The sequence below is a fragment of the Emydura macquarii genome, unplaced genomic scaffold, assembly GCF_026122565.2.
Source record: "Emydura macquarii macquarii isolate MOO-44397 ecotype Brisbane River unplaced genomic scaffold, CSIRO-AGI_Emac_v2 contig_1551, whole genome shotgun sequence".
Lineage (NCBI taxonomy): Eukaryota > Metazoa > Chordata > Testudines > Chelidae > Emydura > Emydura macquarii.
In genome coordinates this window covers 26,774,386-26,788,912 of record NW_027131688.1, presented here as the reverse complement: position 1 = coordinate 26,788,912, position 14,527 = coordinate 26,774,386, and the positions used below count along the sequence as shown (strand labels likewise).

At 40.9% G+C, this 14,527-nt stretch overlaps 1 protein-coding gene across 1 annotated transcript in view; it reads right to left on the bottom strand.

Annotated features, from left to right (window-relative positions):
* Nucleotides 1-8,889: 8,889 nt before the first annotated feature.
* SYNE3 (spectrin repeat containing nuclear envelope family member 3) overlaps nt 8,890-14,527 on the bottom strand; it is a 59,845-nt gene continuing 54,207 nt past the window's right edge. The window contains exon 18 of the mRNA XM_067555175.1: nt 8,890-9,087. Within this exon, the coding sequence (XP_067411276.1) occupies nt 8,890-9,087 (198 nt within the window). The remainder of the gene's footprint in view (nt 9,088-14,527) is intronic.

Here is a 14,527-nt window from a genome sequence, read left to right as displayed (position 1 = left end):
ACAGCCTGATCCCATGAAAACTGATTAAAATAAATCTCTAAACAATCCTTGCTTCATTTGAAAACAAACTTTTCTTTTTTAAAAGCTGCACTTGAAAATTACACACTGATGTGGAATGCCATCTGTCTTCAAGCGGCACTATTATTACACTTCCTCTTATACCCAGATCATCACGGGGCTAGGCTATTCTTGCAGAGCACAGGGATATACATATTTGCCATGAAAACCAAGTCTGTGGTGTTTTACTCTGACTGGAACTGACAAAGGAGACCTTTTGAGGGGTCCCATGTTATGAAAAAGGAACCCTCCAAACGAGAATTCTAGATGGAGGAAGACGGCAGCTCCAGGCCAAAAAGCTGTTAATGACAGGTGGGGTTGGAGCCAGTCTGCATCTTCCTCTGGCAACTTTCCTTCAATATTATTTCCTTTTTTTTTTTTTTTTTTTTTTTTTTTAAAGAAATTGCTTGTGTTCATTTTCCCAATGAACCAAAGGGACAAAATAAATGGTTTGCTAAAGTGGTTGATAAATGGTTTGTTATATCAGTTTGTCGAAAGCGACCATTTTTCTGTTTGAATGCCACAATTATATATCATAAATAGCTGGGATATTTTTCAAATGTCCCACAGGGCTCCAGGGCATGCAGACCCAGACTGCAGAGCACATGGCAGTGCTTAGATGGTCCATGACAATTCTCGGATAACAGAGCTGAATTTGAAATGCTGACCCTTTCCTTTCTTATTAAATGGCAACTTTATATAGCTAGTAACTGGATTACCCATGAATGCCTGATTAAAGGGATCAAAATGAAGAGTCTTGGGCATATTGTTTGTAATACAAATGGCATGGCGGTAATTATTATTATTATTATTAGTTAAGTCTGCACAATGCACTCTGATCTGTTTAAGACAGCATGAAAGGCAGACTAGAGAAAGGGCAAGATGTACTGGGAGATCCAGAGAAGATAGCTCATTTAGATCAGAATAACTCAAAAATAGATCCAAATAAAGTTCTAACATGGGTGGTGTTTGAGGGCCTTGAAGCTGAAGTGGGTCTGTAGGAGGCAACTGAATGAGGAAAGGGGGAGGGCATAGCACTCTGGGGGTGGGAGGCTGGTTTCACGCATGAGGTGGCATGAAAATAGGCAGGGAGAAGGAGTGAGAAGGTAATGAAGAGGTCAGTGAGGCTGGGATGGTCAGCACAGGATAGGCTGTGAAGGGGTTGAGAAACAAGATCCGAGATGTAGGCTGGGGCAGAATTGTGCAGGGTATGGAGGTGAGGAGGAACCATTGAAACTCTACATGGCAGCAGCTCTTCAAAGAGTGGGAGTGACTGGCAGATGAGGAAGACAAGTTTAACAGCTGAACTGTGGACAGACTGGAGGGGACAGTTATGGGAGTGGAGGAGGGTGGACAGGAGGAGGTTGCAGTAAACAAGGCAAGAGATGGCCAGCGCACTGATAAGTCATCAGGAAAGGAAGGAAAAGTCAGATTTTAGCTATACCAGTGAGGGAAGAATTAACATTAGAGAGGGTTCAGAGAAGAGAGATGGAGAATGATTAAGAAAAACTCACGTCAGGAGACTCTGAAAAGACTGGGATTGTTCACATTAGAAAGACGATAAATCAGAGGGGACATGATAACAGAAAAAATACCAAATAGCCTAGAGAAAGCAGATCAAGAGCTTTTGTTCTCCTGGTCATGTAACACAAGAACAAGGGGACATGCAAAGAAAATGAAAGGTGTCAAATTCAAAACTGAGAAAAGTAAATTACTTTTTATGCAACATGTAGTGAAACTCATTGCCGCTTGACACCATAGAGGCCAAAAATTCAGCATGATTCAAAGAGGGACTGGGCCATTTATATGGCTAACAAGAATATCCAGATTTATAATAGTAAATGCTAACAACAATTTTGGAAGTGATGTAAAAATATAAAAAGTGATAAGCATGTTTCAAGGTTTAACCAATTTCTAATTATTAGGGATTAGGCAGAGATTTCCGGAGCACATGGTGCTGGCCACTGCCACAGACAGGATATGGGACCAAATGGACTTTGGATTTGATCCAGAGTGGTAATTCCTATGTTCCTGTGTTACAGCACCTAGGAACCATTATGCCTTTGAAGGGATAATCCCTCCTGCTACCTCCATTGGGATGTTGCACTTCCTCTAACACAGCCCACCCCCCATGGCATAATAGATGCCTGTAGGTGAGACAGCCTACAACTACCTATTACCAGTTAGTACCTGGCAATTGCTAAAGTAGATTAGATAACAATGGCTTGCTTGTGAATAGTAGCGTAATTATAGTGGTGCTGTTTAGGCTACCAGTTGTGTTGGAATATTCCTGATAAACCCTATTCTTCAGGGGATGCTGATAACTCTTCTACAAACACATGGTCTAGTTTTCAATTAGACAGACCGAAGAACTTAAAACAATAAAAAAGACTGTATGCTAGATTATTAAATCATATTTGATATTTTGGGGAAAATATAATTGCTTAGGTTCTGGGATTTGTTTTATTTTAACACTGTACAAGTGCAAAATGAATAAAGAAATAGCATGTTTGTGTAACTCAAAAAGTCCAGTGCTTAAAAAAAAGTGTGGTTAGTCCAAGACATGATCAGACTTTTTGAATCACAGTTAAATATGGTAGAAATGTTAAAATTGGCTATTGAATGGATCACAATGTCTGTACGAACAAAGATATCTATAGTTTTGGGGTATTTTTTTTTTAAAGCAGGCAGACTGCAGAGAATGGCCAAGCCCCCATGGCTGGATTAACACAGTGAACCGGAAGAGCTCAGAGCAGGCCAATGATCTGAAAACCACAACGAACTTGTCTGATTCTCCCCAGCAAACTGTGGAAGGAGCTCTTACACTTCATCGGGTAAATGTGTTTTTAGCTGCAGAATAGCAATTTAACCAATGGACAGTAAAGGTCTTCAAAAGCAGCTATTACAGCAAATAGGATATTGCAACACATAACCCAAAATACATGCATGATTTCAGTCAAAGGTGCATTTATCTGGGTAACTAAATGTTTTTCAAATATATCTCCATCTGAGCCAAAATAAATATTGAATGTGAAATGAATGTTACTGCTACTTAATTTTAGTCCTTACTATTATCCAGCAATTCCCATGATTCCCAAGCAAGATTTCCAAACAGCAAGCAAGAAGTGCAACCCATTGGTTTATAGAATTCCATTTGCCCCCTTTATTTATTTGTACAAGCAAGTGTTTAAGCCCTATCTATCGCCTTTCAAAGTGCTCTTGTAAGTCTCCTTCACACTAATGGGAGTTCCATGCACACACCAAGTACAAAATATTTAATGTTCTAGAGATGATCAAGCTGAATAAATTCCTGAGCTCCTAGAGCACCAGTATATAACAGAGCAGGTAATTATTTTGTATAAAGGAACTATATAGATCTCTGTAATAATCACTTTTTGGAGAGACTGGTTCTTTTCTGCAGACCTTAATCAACTCCAATGAACAGGGTTAAGTTGAGATGAATAGTGGTTCTCAGAGCCCTACAATTTATGCAAAGTGATCACTAATGATTAATTAGTGTTTTTATTACTTAGGTGAGTAGCTTTATTTTCAGCCAGAAATGCTTGACTATAGTAAACATAATAGCGAGGACAAATAAGCTATTATGTGGCTTAGAGATCATGACAGCTCTGCAGTCTCAGTGTTATCAGGAGAATATTACTTTTTTGCATGTTCTTATAACAGAACATATTTTTTCCCTCACAAAGAGCACTGGAGAGTGGCTTATATAAATAGAATTCAATAGGATCTAAATTGCTGGTTGGAATCAGAGAATATTCTATAAATAGGTATGCAGCACAATAGCAATTTTCTACTTCATTGTACTGCAGTCATGGAAAAAATTGTTGAAAGTGTCTGGCTCCAGAATCAATTACAATTCATAAATTAGACTGAAGCCTTTCTCCAAAGGCTGGGGCTGAAGTCTGCGTGTGGAAGTCTTACTAACTTCCATTCACGAGCATCTGAGTGCAAAATTTGTGCAAATAGTTCCCAAGCTCAAACATATTTAATTTAAGGGCTACAGCTTTCCTTGAAGGTGCTCTGACTCTGGATGAAGCTGTAAACTGATTCGGTAGCATGAGCACTGAGGTCTGGCCTCTATCCATGGCCATGCATCTTAAGTACCTGCCACCACTGAGTCCATACTGTGCCCCAAACAGAAGCCCAATTGTGCGGCATGCAGATTGACAGATGTCACAGGCAGCTGTGTGAAGAATTCATTTTTCAGTTCAGTGGTCAAAAAAAAAAATTTAAAAAAAAATCCGAAAATAAATTCATTTTAGGTTTACCCAAAACACAAATTCTTTTACTTTTTCAGCAAACCAAATATACTGAAGAAAATACATTCAGGTAAAATAAGGGTTTATTTTGTTTGTTTGTTTTTTAAAAACCTTTCCATTTTTTAGAATAAAACTGAAGTAAAATTGTAAATGAAAAGTTGTTTTGAATCAAAAAGGCAAAAGGTATCATTTAAAAAATGTCAGTCTGAAATATTTTGACTTTTTCAGCATTTTGTGTTTTTTATTTTCGACTGAAGCAATTAAGTGAAGCCAACACACATTCATGAAAAAGTTTCAGCCAAAAATTTTTACCCAGCTCTAGTAACAGACAATTTAAGATTTTATAAAAAGTCAGGGCAAGAAAAACTGTGTATGCAGTAGACATGGATATCTGTACCTCAAGTTTGTGAGGCTGCTTTTGAAATTGTTACGCATTTTACAGATACTGGGGCCTGTGTTCTTGACACAGGAAACCAACAAAGTCCTATGAGGGAGAGAATTGAATCTACTTTCCTTTGCATTATTTGTGCTTCAGGATCTAATAGCAGTTACGCTCCCAAAAATCAATAAGGCAAAAACTTCTGAATTAAATCAAGAAATGGAGGAAGAAGGTAGGGTTTTTTTCCCCCTCCTGACACACACACTGGACCGGATTTACATCTTTTTTACACCAATTTAAACTGATCTCAGTGAAGTTACACCAGTGTAAAACTGGTGTAAGCGGTAAATCAGGGCCTAATGCTTGAGCTGATTTCCATTAAAAACAGAGAAAGGTTCACCTCTACCATAAGATATTTTTGTACTGCTTAGTTTATTTACAAAAACTGATTTGCTGTGATACACAGCAAAGAACACCAGGATTTACAGCAGAGATGCTAAAGAATAAATGCAAAACCCCAGCGGCAATTGTGGTTCTAATGGAGATTTTTTTTTTAAACCTGCCACAACACTGAAACTTTAAGGTGACATTTAAGTGATTTTCGTAAGACCTTCTGCATGGAAATAATTTCTTTAACATCCCCTACATTTGTATTGCCAATGCTTGTAAAATCCACTGCTGAATTAAAAAACAATCCAGACTAGAAAGGCCAGTGCCCAAAAACTCTTGGGAAATTCTGTAATTTTCATGGAAAAAACCTAACCATTTCCTGCTTGGTCTTCACCTTAACTAACTTTTCCCGCTTGTTATATTTCTTTTTCTCTCCTGTCTTTCATACTATTATACTTCATTTTTGACCACAACAAAATAGTCCAACAGCCCTCAAAGAAGCGTAATGTGGCTCTGTTACAAACACTGCTACATGTCTGTCCTGTCCCCTTCTCCTTCTGGTTCTTTGTACACATGGAAACTGTTCTGAAAGGGAGGTGGGAGAAGCACATGATTCAGAGCTTAGATGATTAAATCCTTGCTGTGCAGTCACATGGTTGTTCTTTCAGGGTTGTCAACAATTTAGGAGAAGCAGAGAGTATAATTTGCATGGCTCTTGAACCAGCTAACCAGGGGAGAGGAGGATGTGTCTCCCTTCTCCCCTGGAAATAACAGTTGCAAAAAAGGAATTCATTTGCAGCATTGCTTGTGAATTATAGTTCCTTTCCATCTGTCTCCTTTGCGAAGGAGGACACAGCTTGATTCCTTCCTTTCCTTCCTGTTTATATTTAAACCCCTTATTTGTCTCTCACAATTTCCTCTTCTTGCCACATTTCTGCTTTCAGTCACCTTTCTGTCTCCTCTCTTTTCTCCTACCTCTCCACTGTCAGTTTTTAATCTGAATTGCTTCAGATCTCCCTCTGCTCTTCCTTCTCACTGCATTCCTCCCCTCTGGCTCTGCCTACTCTTGCATTTTTCCTTTTAATTTCCTATAGCTGCAGGAGTTGATTGAAAAATGTACAAAAATAATTGTGTTTCCTTTTCTGGAGTTGAATTTTACAATTTCAATGACATTTTTCATCAGAATTCCCAAATTTGAAACATTTTTGACCAATTCCAGCTCTATAGCTTCAATGTGGATAGGCCATGAGCAGAAGACAGCAATTTGACCACCTTGTCCTCTCCACCTGCTCTGAGAGGGGTGAGACAACATATTTATTAGAACACCAGAGTTCTCTATGTATTAGAACTCCCACCCTTGCTGACCCTGATGTTGCTGCAGCTGCAGGACGCATGAAGAAAAATGCTTGTGTAGACAAGGCCTCCCTGACAGCGAGAGCCCTCTGCCTGTGGAATAGTCTCCTCAGAGAAATGGTTGAGGTCCCATCACTTGGACATTTGAAATTAGACTGGACACTGTATAACGGGGAATAATCCTGCATACATGTGGAGATAGACTAGATCAGTGGTTTGCAATGTGTGCGGACCTATGGGGGTCCACAGACTATGTCTAAGATTTCCAAAGGGGTCTGGCACCTCCATACGAAAATGTCTAGAGGCCCACAAATGAAAAAAGGTTGAAAATCACTAGACTAGATGGACCATAATAGAGTGTTTGTCTTTACATTCTATAGTCTCTCTCATCTTTCATACCTTCCTTTTTCAGACCCTATTCTTTTTTCCCCTCACACCTCTCTTCTCTATTGGCACTCTCCCCCACCGCCTATACTTTTCTATTCAGTACTCATCACTATCTCCTCCCTCCTATGCTACCTTGTCCTCTCTTCCTCAAGTTTTTTTTTTTTTTAAAGCTTTGGGGGAATCTCAGATCTGAACTTTGTTGTTTTGGCTCTTCATAATTATTGACACAGTAGGCAGAACTAACACAAGTTACCATGTAATCACCATTATACTTCATGGAATTGCTCTGTAGTTAGTACCTAATTTACATCAAATAAGATAACACATGTAACTATGGACTATATTCTACCCTTTACTTTGGCACAGAAGTCTCATGTATTACCACAAGGGACTGGAGTTTTGCAGGTGAAGTAGAATATTGCAGAATGTAATTAACCTCCTGTATTTTTTATGGTATAAAAAAGTGAGTCCCACCCATCGGAATACAATAATGCCTATCCAAGACAGAATTAATTGTATTTTGAAACTTGTTTGGAGAGAGACAAAAAGGTCAGTTGCTGCCACCTAGATTTCAAGTTTTACTCAAAGAAATAGCCACGATAGGAAAAAGTAACTAAGATTTTCCGACTAATAGTTTGATGACTATGACTTAGAGAATAAAAATGACCAGAAAAAAGGGGATGAACCAAAGCAGCACCACAAAGTATTTGAAACAATCCCCTCTCCCCCCTTTGGACAAGACTGCAGCTCTAGTTAGGTAAAACACCACCATGAAATGGTTTTCATCATAATAATGCTGTCAACCGCATTTACATTCAAAAGCATAGTGAATGAGTACATTTTTGTTAAAAAAGAGAAGCTGATGAACACAGGCACGAGATCAGGTAAAAGGATGATAATTCTCAGTGTCTCAGACCTCAAACTTCTTAAAAACCTGTAGTATAATTGTGCTTGATGCCATTACATTATGTCAGGTTTTGTTAGCAAGCCACTGGCATAACACCCCCTTGGAAGGAATCATGTTTATAGACTGCATTTGTTAATGTACTTTTGTGCTTTGACCATTTTGTATACTGAGGCTGAGACAAACTATATCCCACTGTCCAGATCATGTGGTCCATCTCAGAGCAATTTCTGGGCAAAAAGCAATCATGTGGATGATCTTTATAGTTTAAAAGAGGGGACAAGATCATATTTCTTTCCCCTTGCACAGTTCACTGCTACACAGAGATTTGTATAATGTAGCTGCACAAAATAAAATAAAAATTACAGTTTGGTTCCAAAATCATTTCACTAGAGTGAAGTTTAGAAAAATGCCCCATTATTTTCAGCTTTCCCAGCCCGGTTCTGCCTCTCCAGCTTCAGGAGTGACAGAGAACAAAGGATTAGAGAAAGTTGGTAAGACTGAACAGACAACATTTGCATATACTATGGGCCCGGTCCCACACCCACTGACATCAATACGAGTCTTTGCATTGGGATCAGTGGTGACTGGACAACCACAAAAAAACTAGCTACTGATCCTAATTAGAAACTTCCCCCTTTTGCTAGGGCTGAATGTGAAATTGCTTATTCAAACATGGTTCCTTTTCATCTCGCTCTCAGTTCTCAGTGACAAATTTTCTGGCACACGATCCCATGGAACATCCCTCATTTTAACACGCTCACTTTGACTTCGTTTGTAAACAACAAGAACTCAGTTTTTTAAAATATCTGCTGTTTGTGGCTGAACAAAGGCAGAAGCAAAAACATTGCAGAATTAGACCAAAACAGTGGAGTTTAGATTTTTTTTCATTATAGTTATATACACACAAAATATATATATGTACACTCATAGTATAAATATATTCATATAATGTAAAAATATTAATTTAGCTCTAAATGTTAATACCTGATGCTGCATTTATTTGACGATGTTTCCAGTTAATCTGGTGGCTGTGTTAGAAGCTCTAGATCGAGAGGACTAGCTATTGTCAAGACACCAAGGAAAAATCAGCCTAGATGTCTAAGCCAGTCACCTCTTACCACGTGCCTGTAGAGGAGTTAGGTTGGAGGAGGGCCTTCATATCTCAGCATCAAGTTGAAGGAGCGGGCAAAGTTGTTGGCGAGCTTGCAGCTGTGAGTCTCCTCCACCAAAGGGAGCAGAAACGCCAGGAGCAGCAAGAACAGCAGGAGTATCTGCAGTGGCAGTGCTGCCCAGCACACGCGGTGCAGGAAAGTACACATCCCCCTTGGACGTCTCTAAAAGACAAATGAAATGGGGATGACAGATTTATTGAGCGCATTAACAAGAAAAATAATGACAAAAATTGGGGGAGGGACAAGGAGCAAAGACACCTCAAATATTTCCTAGAATCAATGATAACGGAGGTGGAAAAGACCTGTTAGCCTATCTTGTCGAATGCAGAACTCGTCCTGGTGGTATATTCCTGAGTGTTCTGTACAGTTTGACTGATGCAAATGATGGCTCTTGAACCACTTCTCTAGGTTATTCCAAGGGCTAATAAATATCAGTGCTAGGAATTATTACTTGGCTTCACTGGAGGAAGAAAACATGTATCCTTAAGGTCAGATTTCTGATTACTAAGCAGTTATAAATGCTCACACACACACATGGTCTTCTCCTGGGGAGAAAAGGTCTGTTTTAGCAGCTCTTATGTCACAGCAAAATGAAAGTTTTGCTTTCTGGGAGAAGCCAGACAGCCTTAGGCTTTGCCTCAGTAGAAGTGCTTCATAGCCTGCTTGTATTCAGTATGTCCAAATCACTCAGATTTGATTTGGTTTGGTCTCCAAGTGCAGTCTGATCCTTGGGCCCTCTCTGTTTACTGCTGGCCTTCCTTGTGGGTATGGAAGATAGGAAAAGGCCCCCTCATTATTACAGCCAACCCCACAGCTTTTCATGCTTTACCAAACAAATCTTATACTTCACATGATGCAACAGAATGATGCAAAAGAAAAGGGAGACAGTAACTCACATTTGCTGCTCAGTGATTACTCCTTATAATAGGGTTCATAAGAGGAAGAGAAGAGCCAAATTCTGATCTCAGTTACACTGGTGTAAATCGAGAATTACTCCATTGACCTCAAGGAGTTGTTTTGGATGTACGTCAATGTTACAGAACAGAACTGGGGCTTGGGACATCAGGAAATACTCATTAAAGTGGAGGGTTCACAGTGGCAGGATTCCTGGTGAATTTTAAGTATTTTATTCACACACACGCAAAGTGTTCAAGATTTGTCAGCTGTGTCAGAGATCACAGGAAAAAGATGAGGTTAAAAAGTGGCCAAATAATTGGATGAGACAGTTTCTTCAGCAGGCATGGATCTACATTGACAGCATAGTAATGATATTTAGCATGTACACAGTACTAGTCATTTACATACTTTACAAATCGGAACTAATTAATTCTTACAACACCCCAGTGAAGGATGGTTAGCCTCATTCTACAAAGGAAAGGAAACAAAGAGTAGTTAAGTGACTTGCTCAAAGCCGCAAAGAAAGCCAGTGTCAGAGCTGGGATTAGAAATTCGAGCTCAGAATTCCTGGCTCCCACTTACGATCAGATTACTAGGCAATGCCTTACTCCTACTGCGTTCACAACAGACACTGCCCTTTGAAAACACTAGTGGAGAGGATAATGTCAATAAGCTAAAATGTCACAGAAGAATGGTCTGCATCTAGCTAGATTAGAAATTTTGGAGGTGTCTCTCCCCCTTGTAACTCAACTCCTCAATCTCCTGGTGCTATCTATGTATATATAAATGCTGGGGCATTTATAGAAATTGCTGCGGCACACAACCCAGACACACAGTTTCAAAGCATGAGATAATGATTCCGTAAAAATATTCTTCTGTTGCTGCTGATTTTTTTCTGCTATCTCAAATGACCGATGGAGATCTCAAATGACCGATGGAGTTCTAGTTATTGGATCTGGCGGATGTTGAGGAAGTCGAGTGACAGCTGATTGCTCTGCCATTACTGATTTGCTGCATTGTGACTGGGTTAAGGCTTGATCCAAATTCCATTGAAGTCAGTGAAAACTCCCAGACCCTTTGAGAATCCGTTGGGTACTTCAGCTGCTTGTGTTCCTTGCTTTGGATGAAGTACTAGAAAAAACTGGGAGTCTAAACTAATGTGTTCCTGAGGGAACTTCATTGTGCACAGCTGGCATTTACACATCCAATCGGAAGGTAGTGACCCTGCTAGCACTACAGGAGCCATTTCTACATATGGGGATGTGCTGTTCTTGACTATTGTGTCCAAGGCATCAGACACAACTGGGCATCCTAAGGGGTCTTTCCCTTCTCCTAGTCCTATCGGATCCTGAAGTCCTTAGTATGCTCTTAAATGAGAGTTTTGCCTAAGTAAGGACTGAATAAAAACTAAGCCGGGGAAGGGAATTCTGCACCCTTATGTTGAGTAGTTCCATTGATTACAGAGGGATTATTCACAGAGCAACATATTAATCACCCTGAGTACAGGTGGCAGCATCAAGTCCTGAGTGAAGCTTTCAGGGTTTGGCTCTGATTTTACAAAATGGGTTCTTCTTCAACATCTGACACAGACAGAACGTACCACTCTCTCCTTGGTGCGAGCCATGGAAACCAATGGGATTTCACTAGGGATTTCTATTTTCACTAGTTATTCTCTATTCCCATTTAATTCTCCATAATATCCTAGTGCAGCAATACGGTAGAGACACTTGTTTTAGATTCCTGTCTTTCAGACTCCAGAGCCCTGCAAAACCAGACCATGTTTATTACTATTTGCCAACAGTGGTGGTTTTGTTGGGTGGAAGATTTGAGGAAGAATTATCGTTGGCTGATGAAGATGAAGGATAACTCTTTCTCCCACTGTCAGAAAATGAGCGCTTCCACCAGGATCAGGAAGTGGAGGCACCATTCTCACTGGCACAAGGTTTAATATCAGCATTATTAAAGGAGAGGTCTCTGTAACAGTGAACAGCTCAGTGAGGGATGGACATGATGGATGAGATTTTCAAAAGCACCCGAGAGTTAAAAGCAGAGCTCCATTGATTTTGAATGCAACTCGTGCTCCTAACTCTCTTTAGCACTTTTGAAAATCCCATCATATAACTCTGCAGAATTCAATATTGCTTCTGAAATTTGCCTTATTTTTGGAGCTGTCCTTTAATTGCCAAGCCAGCTGCTCTGTCTTTGCCCTCCCACTTATCTATTCCTGCTGGAGAGTGGGTGCAGAGATGCTGGGCTTTTCCATTTGTGGCCCAGTTCCACTTCTGCCGTCATCCAGCAAGTGCCTTAGAGCATCCAGGACGTCCTTAGACTCCTTAGGCATCCATGTTGGCAGTAAAAGTAGTCTCGCTCTCATTCTCTCTTGCCTGTCCAGCTCTCCTAGGGAGGAGGCTGCTCCTTGAGGGCCACACACTGTTTGGCCTTCAGCAGGTGCTCTGTGGTGGTGGGAATGGTACATGGACCTTTCTCCTCAACTTCCATGGGCTGCTTGAATAATCCTAAGGATGCAAAAAGGGGGTCGGGAGGGGGCAGAGCCAGGGCCCTAGCCCTCCACAGCAGCCTCAGGGATAGAGATAGGCGCACCCCATACAGGGGTGTAGCAGCGGATGCACTCCCAAGTGCACCCAGGAGCTCCAGGAGGAATGGTCTCTGAGGCAGACTCCTCCATGCCCCCTCAGGTGTGGCACTATGTTGGGCTCAAGACAGAGCTCTGACTAACAGGCGCACACTAGCGCTGACTGTCTGGAAGCCCAGCTCACAGAGCGCCATACAGTGCCTGCCAGCAGGAGTTGTGCTTTGGGGCTTCAGGGAACCTATGGATTCTACTCCCAAGACTTGTCATTGACTCGGTGTGAAGATAAGACACCATGGCTCCATTTCCCCCTCTGCAAAACAGGAAATGGCCAAACTGGTCTAACCCACAGATGTGTCACGAGGCTTAAACACTGCTTGTCAGGCGCTTCAAGATCCACCACTAAAAGCTACAAAACAATACTGCCTTTCAAGGCTCAGTGTATCTTACGTATACTATTTTTCTGAGGCTCCCTTATTTATAAGGTAAGATTTTATTTCATTGGGCTTTCAGTAGAGTAAGATACCACTCAATGAGAGTAACAGTAGCCAAATCTGGCATTACATCTACTGTGCAAAGAGGGACTTTTACACTGGGGAAAAAGTTGAGGCAAGGAAAATGAATTTACTTTGCCTGCAGTTTCTAGCCTGTTTCCTTGCTGGGGTTACTGGTAATTTGAAGAATAACTTTTTCCTACACAACCCAGCTTCTCTGTTTTGCCTGGTCATACAGCAAGGTGATATTCTTGTATTTCAGATTCAGTTTGTTCTTGTAGTTTGAAAGCTTGGTCTCTATCTCTTCTACCAACAGAAGTCGGTCTGATAAAAGATATCACCTCGCCCATCTTGTCTCTCTCATATCCTGGGACCAACACAGCTACAACAACACTGCAAAGAATATTTTGCTAGTTATCGCTTTCCCTCTGACTTGGTTTTGACCATAGTCCAGAATACAGGAGAATGCTGTGTTAATTTGCCTTCGGGAGCTAAGAAATAGTGGCATTTTAAACCACAGCCTGTCCAGCTAATGGTAGAATACTTATCTGTGAGTTTCGTGCACCAGGCATATCAGACCCCTCCCACCCCCCAAATGTACCTCCAGAGCTGCTGTACATATCAGGAATCCCATGGGACAAACAGCATGTGGTCATATAATTAAAGACTGTATCATAAGGCACAAGGGGCCTGAACTAAGATTACACAGATAATATTAACTGTGGAGTGCTTGGCTTTGCAACCTTAGCATTCTTTAAAAAGAGATGTGTGGGGGAGGGAGGATGCTTGTGTGCATGCAACATCTGGGGGGAATTTTGAAAGCTGCCCAGTTCATAAGTAGACAGGCAAATCCCAGGGTTTTGTCTTCCTCCAGTGCACTCAGGGATACACAAAGTTGACCAGACTATAAGCCAGCATCTTTGTACAAGGGTCAACTTAAAATCACAACTAGAAACAAACCAGCAGTTTATACTCTGAGTTTCAGAAGACATATAGAGAACATTTCAAAGTTTCTGCTGCAAAGTTGCTTAGAACTAAGTACACTGCCACATGTTCCTGTGATGAAAAGAATTACAACAGCCAACCTCTACTGATAGATACAGCACAATGTGCACTTAGGATGCCACAGGCAAGATGGTGGCACTGGAGCTGTTAGAGCAGCACCGTCCATAAATAAGAAAACATTGCCTTCTACAATTCTTTATACACAAGGACACACAAGAAGTCTCTGGCTTTGAACTCGGCAAGCTCATGACATGATCAATGGAAGCGGCTTTCTTTCTCTCTCCTCCCTCCCGCCCTTTAAAAAAAAAAAATTGGGGATATTTGATCCTTGGTAAGAGTTTAGGAAGCAGTGGGGAAGATTAATAAAACAGGCATGTATGACAGCGAGCAGACGGGATGGTGGTGCATCCATGAGATAATATACAGTGTTGCTACAAAACTGAAGCCCAGTCTCTCAGCAGAATAGCTTGGGGGCACATTTCAAAATTAACAAGAGTGACAGAGTCCAGGAGGGAACAGGAGAGCCTGCACTCTGATCACTTAGACACCAATTAGTTCTGCAGAACAACTTAGATAATCAGGCTGGGTGAGACAGAGTCAATTAGCCCAGCAGCCC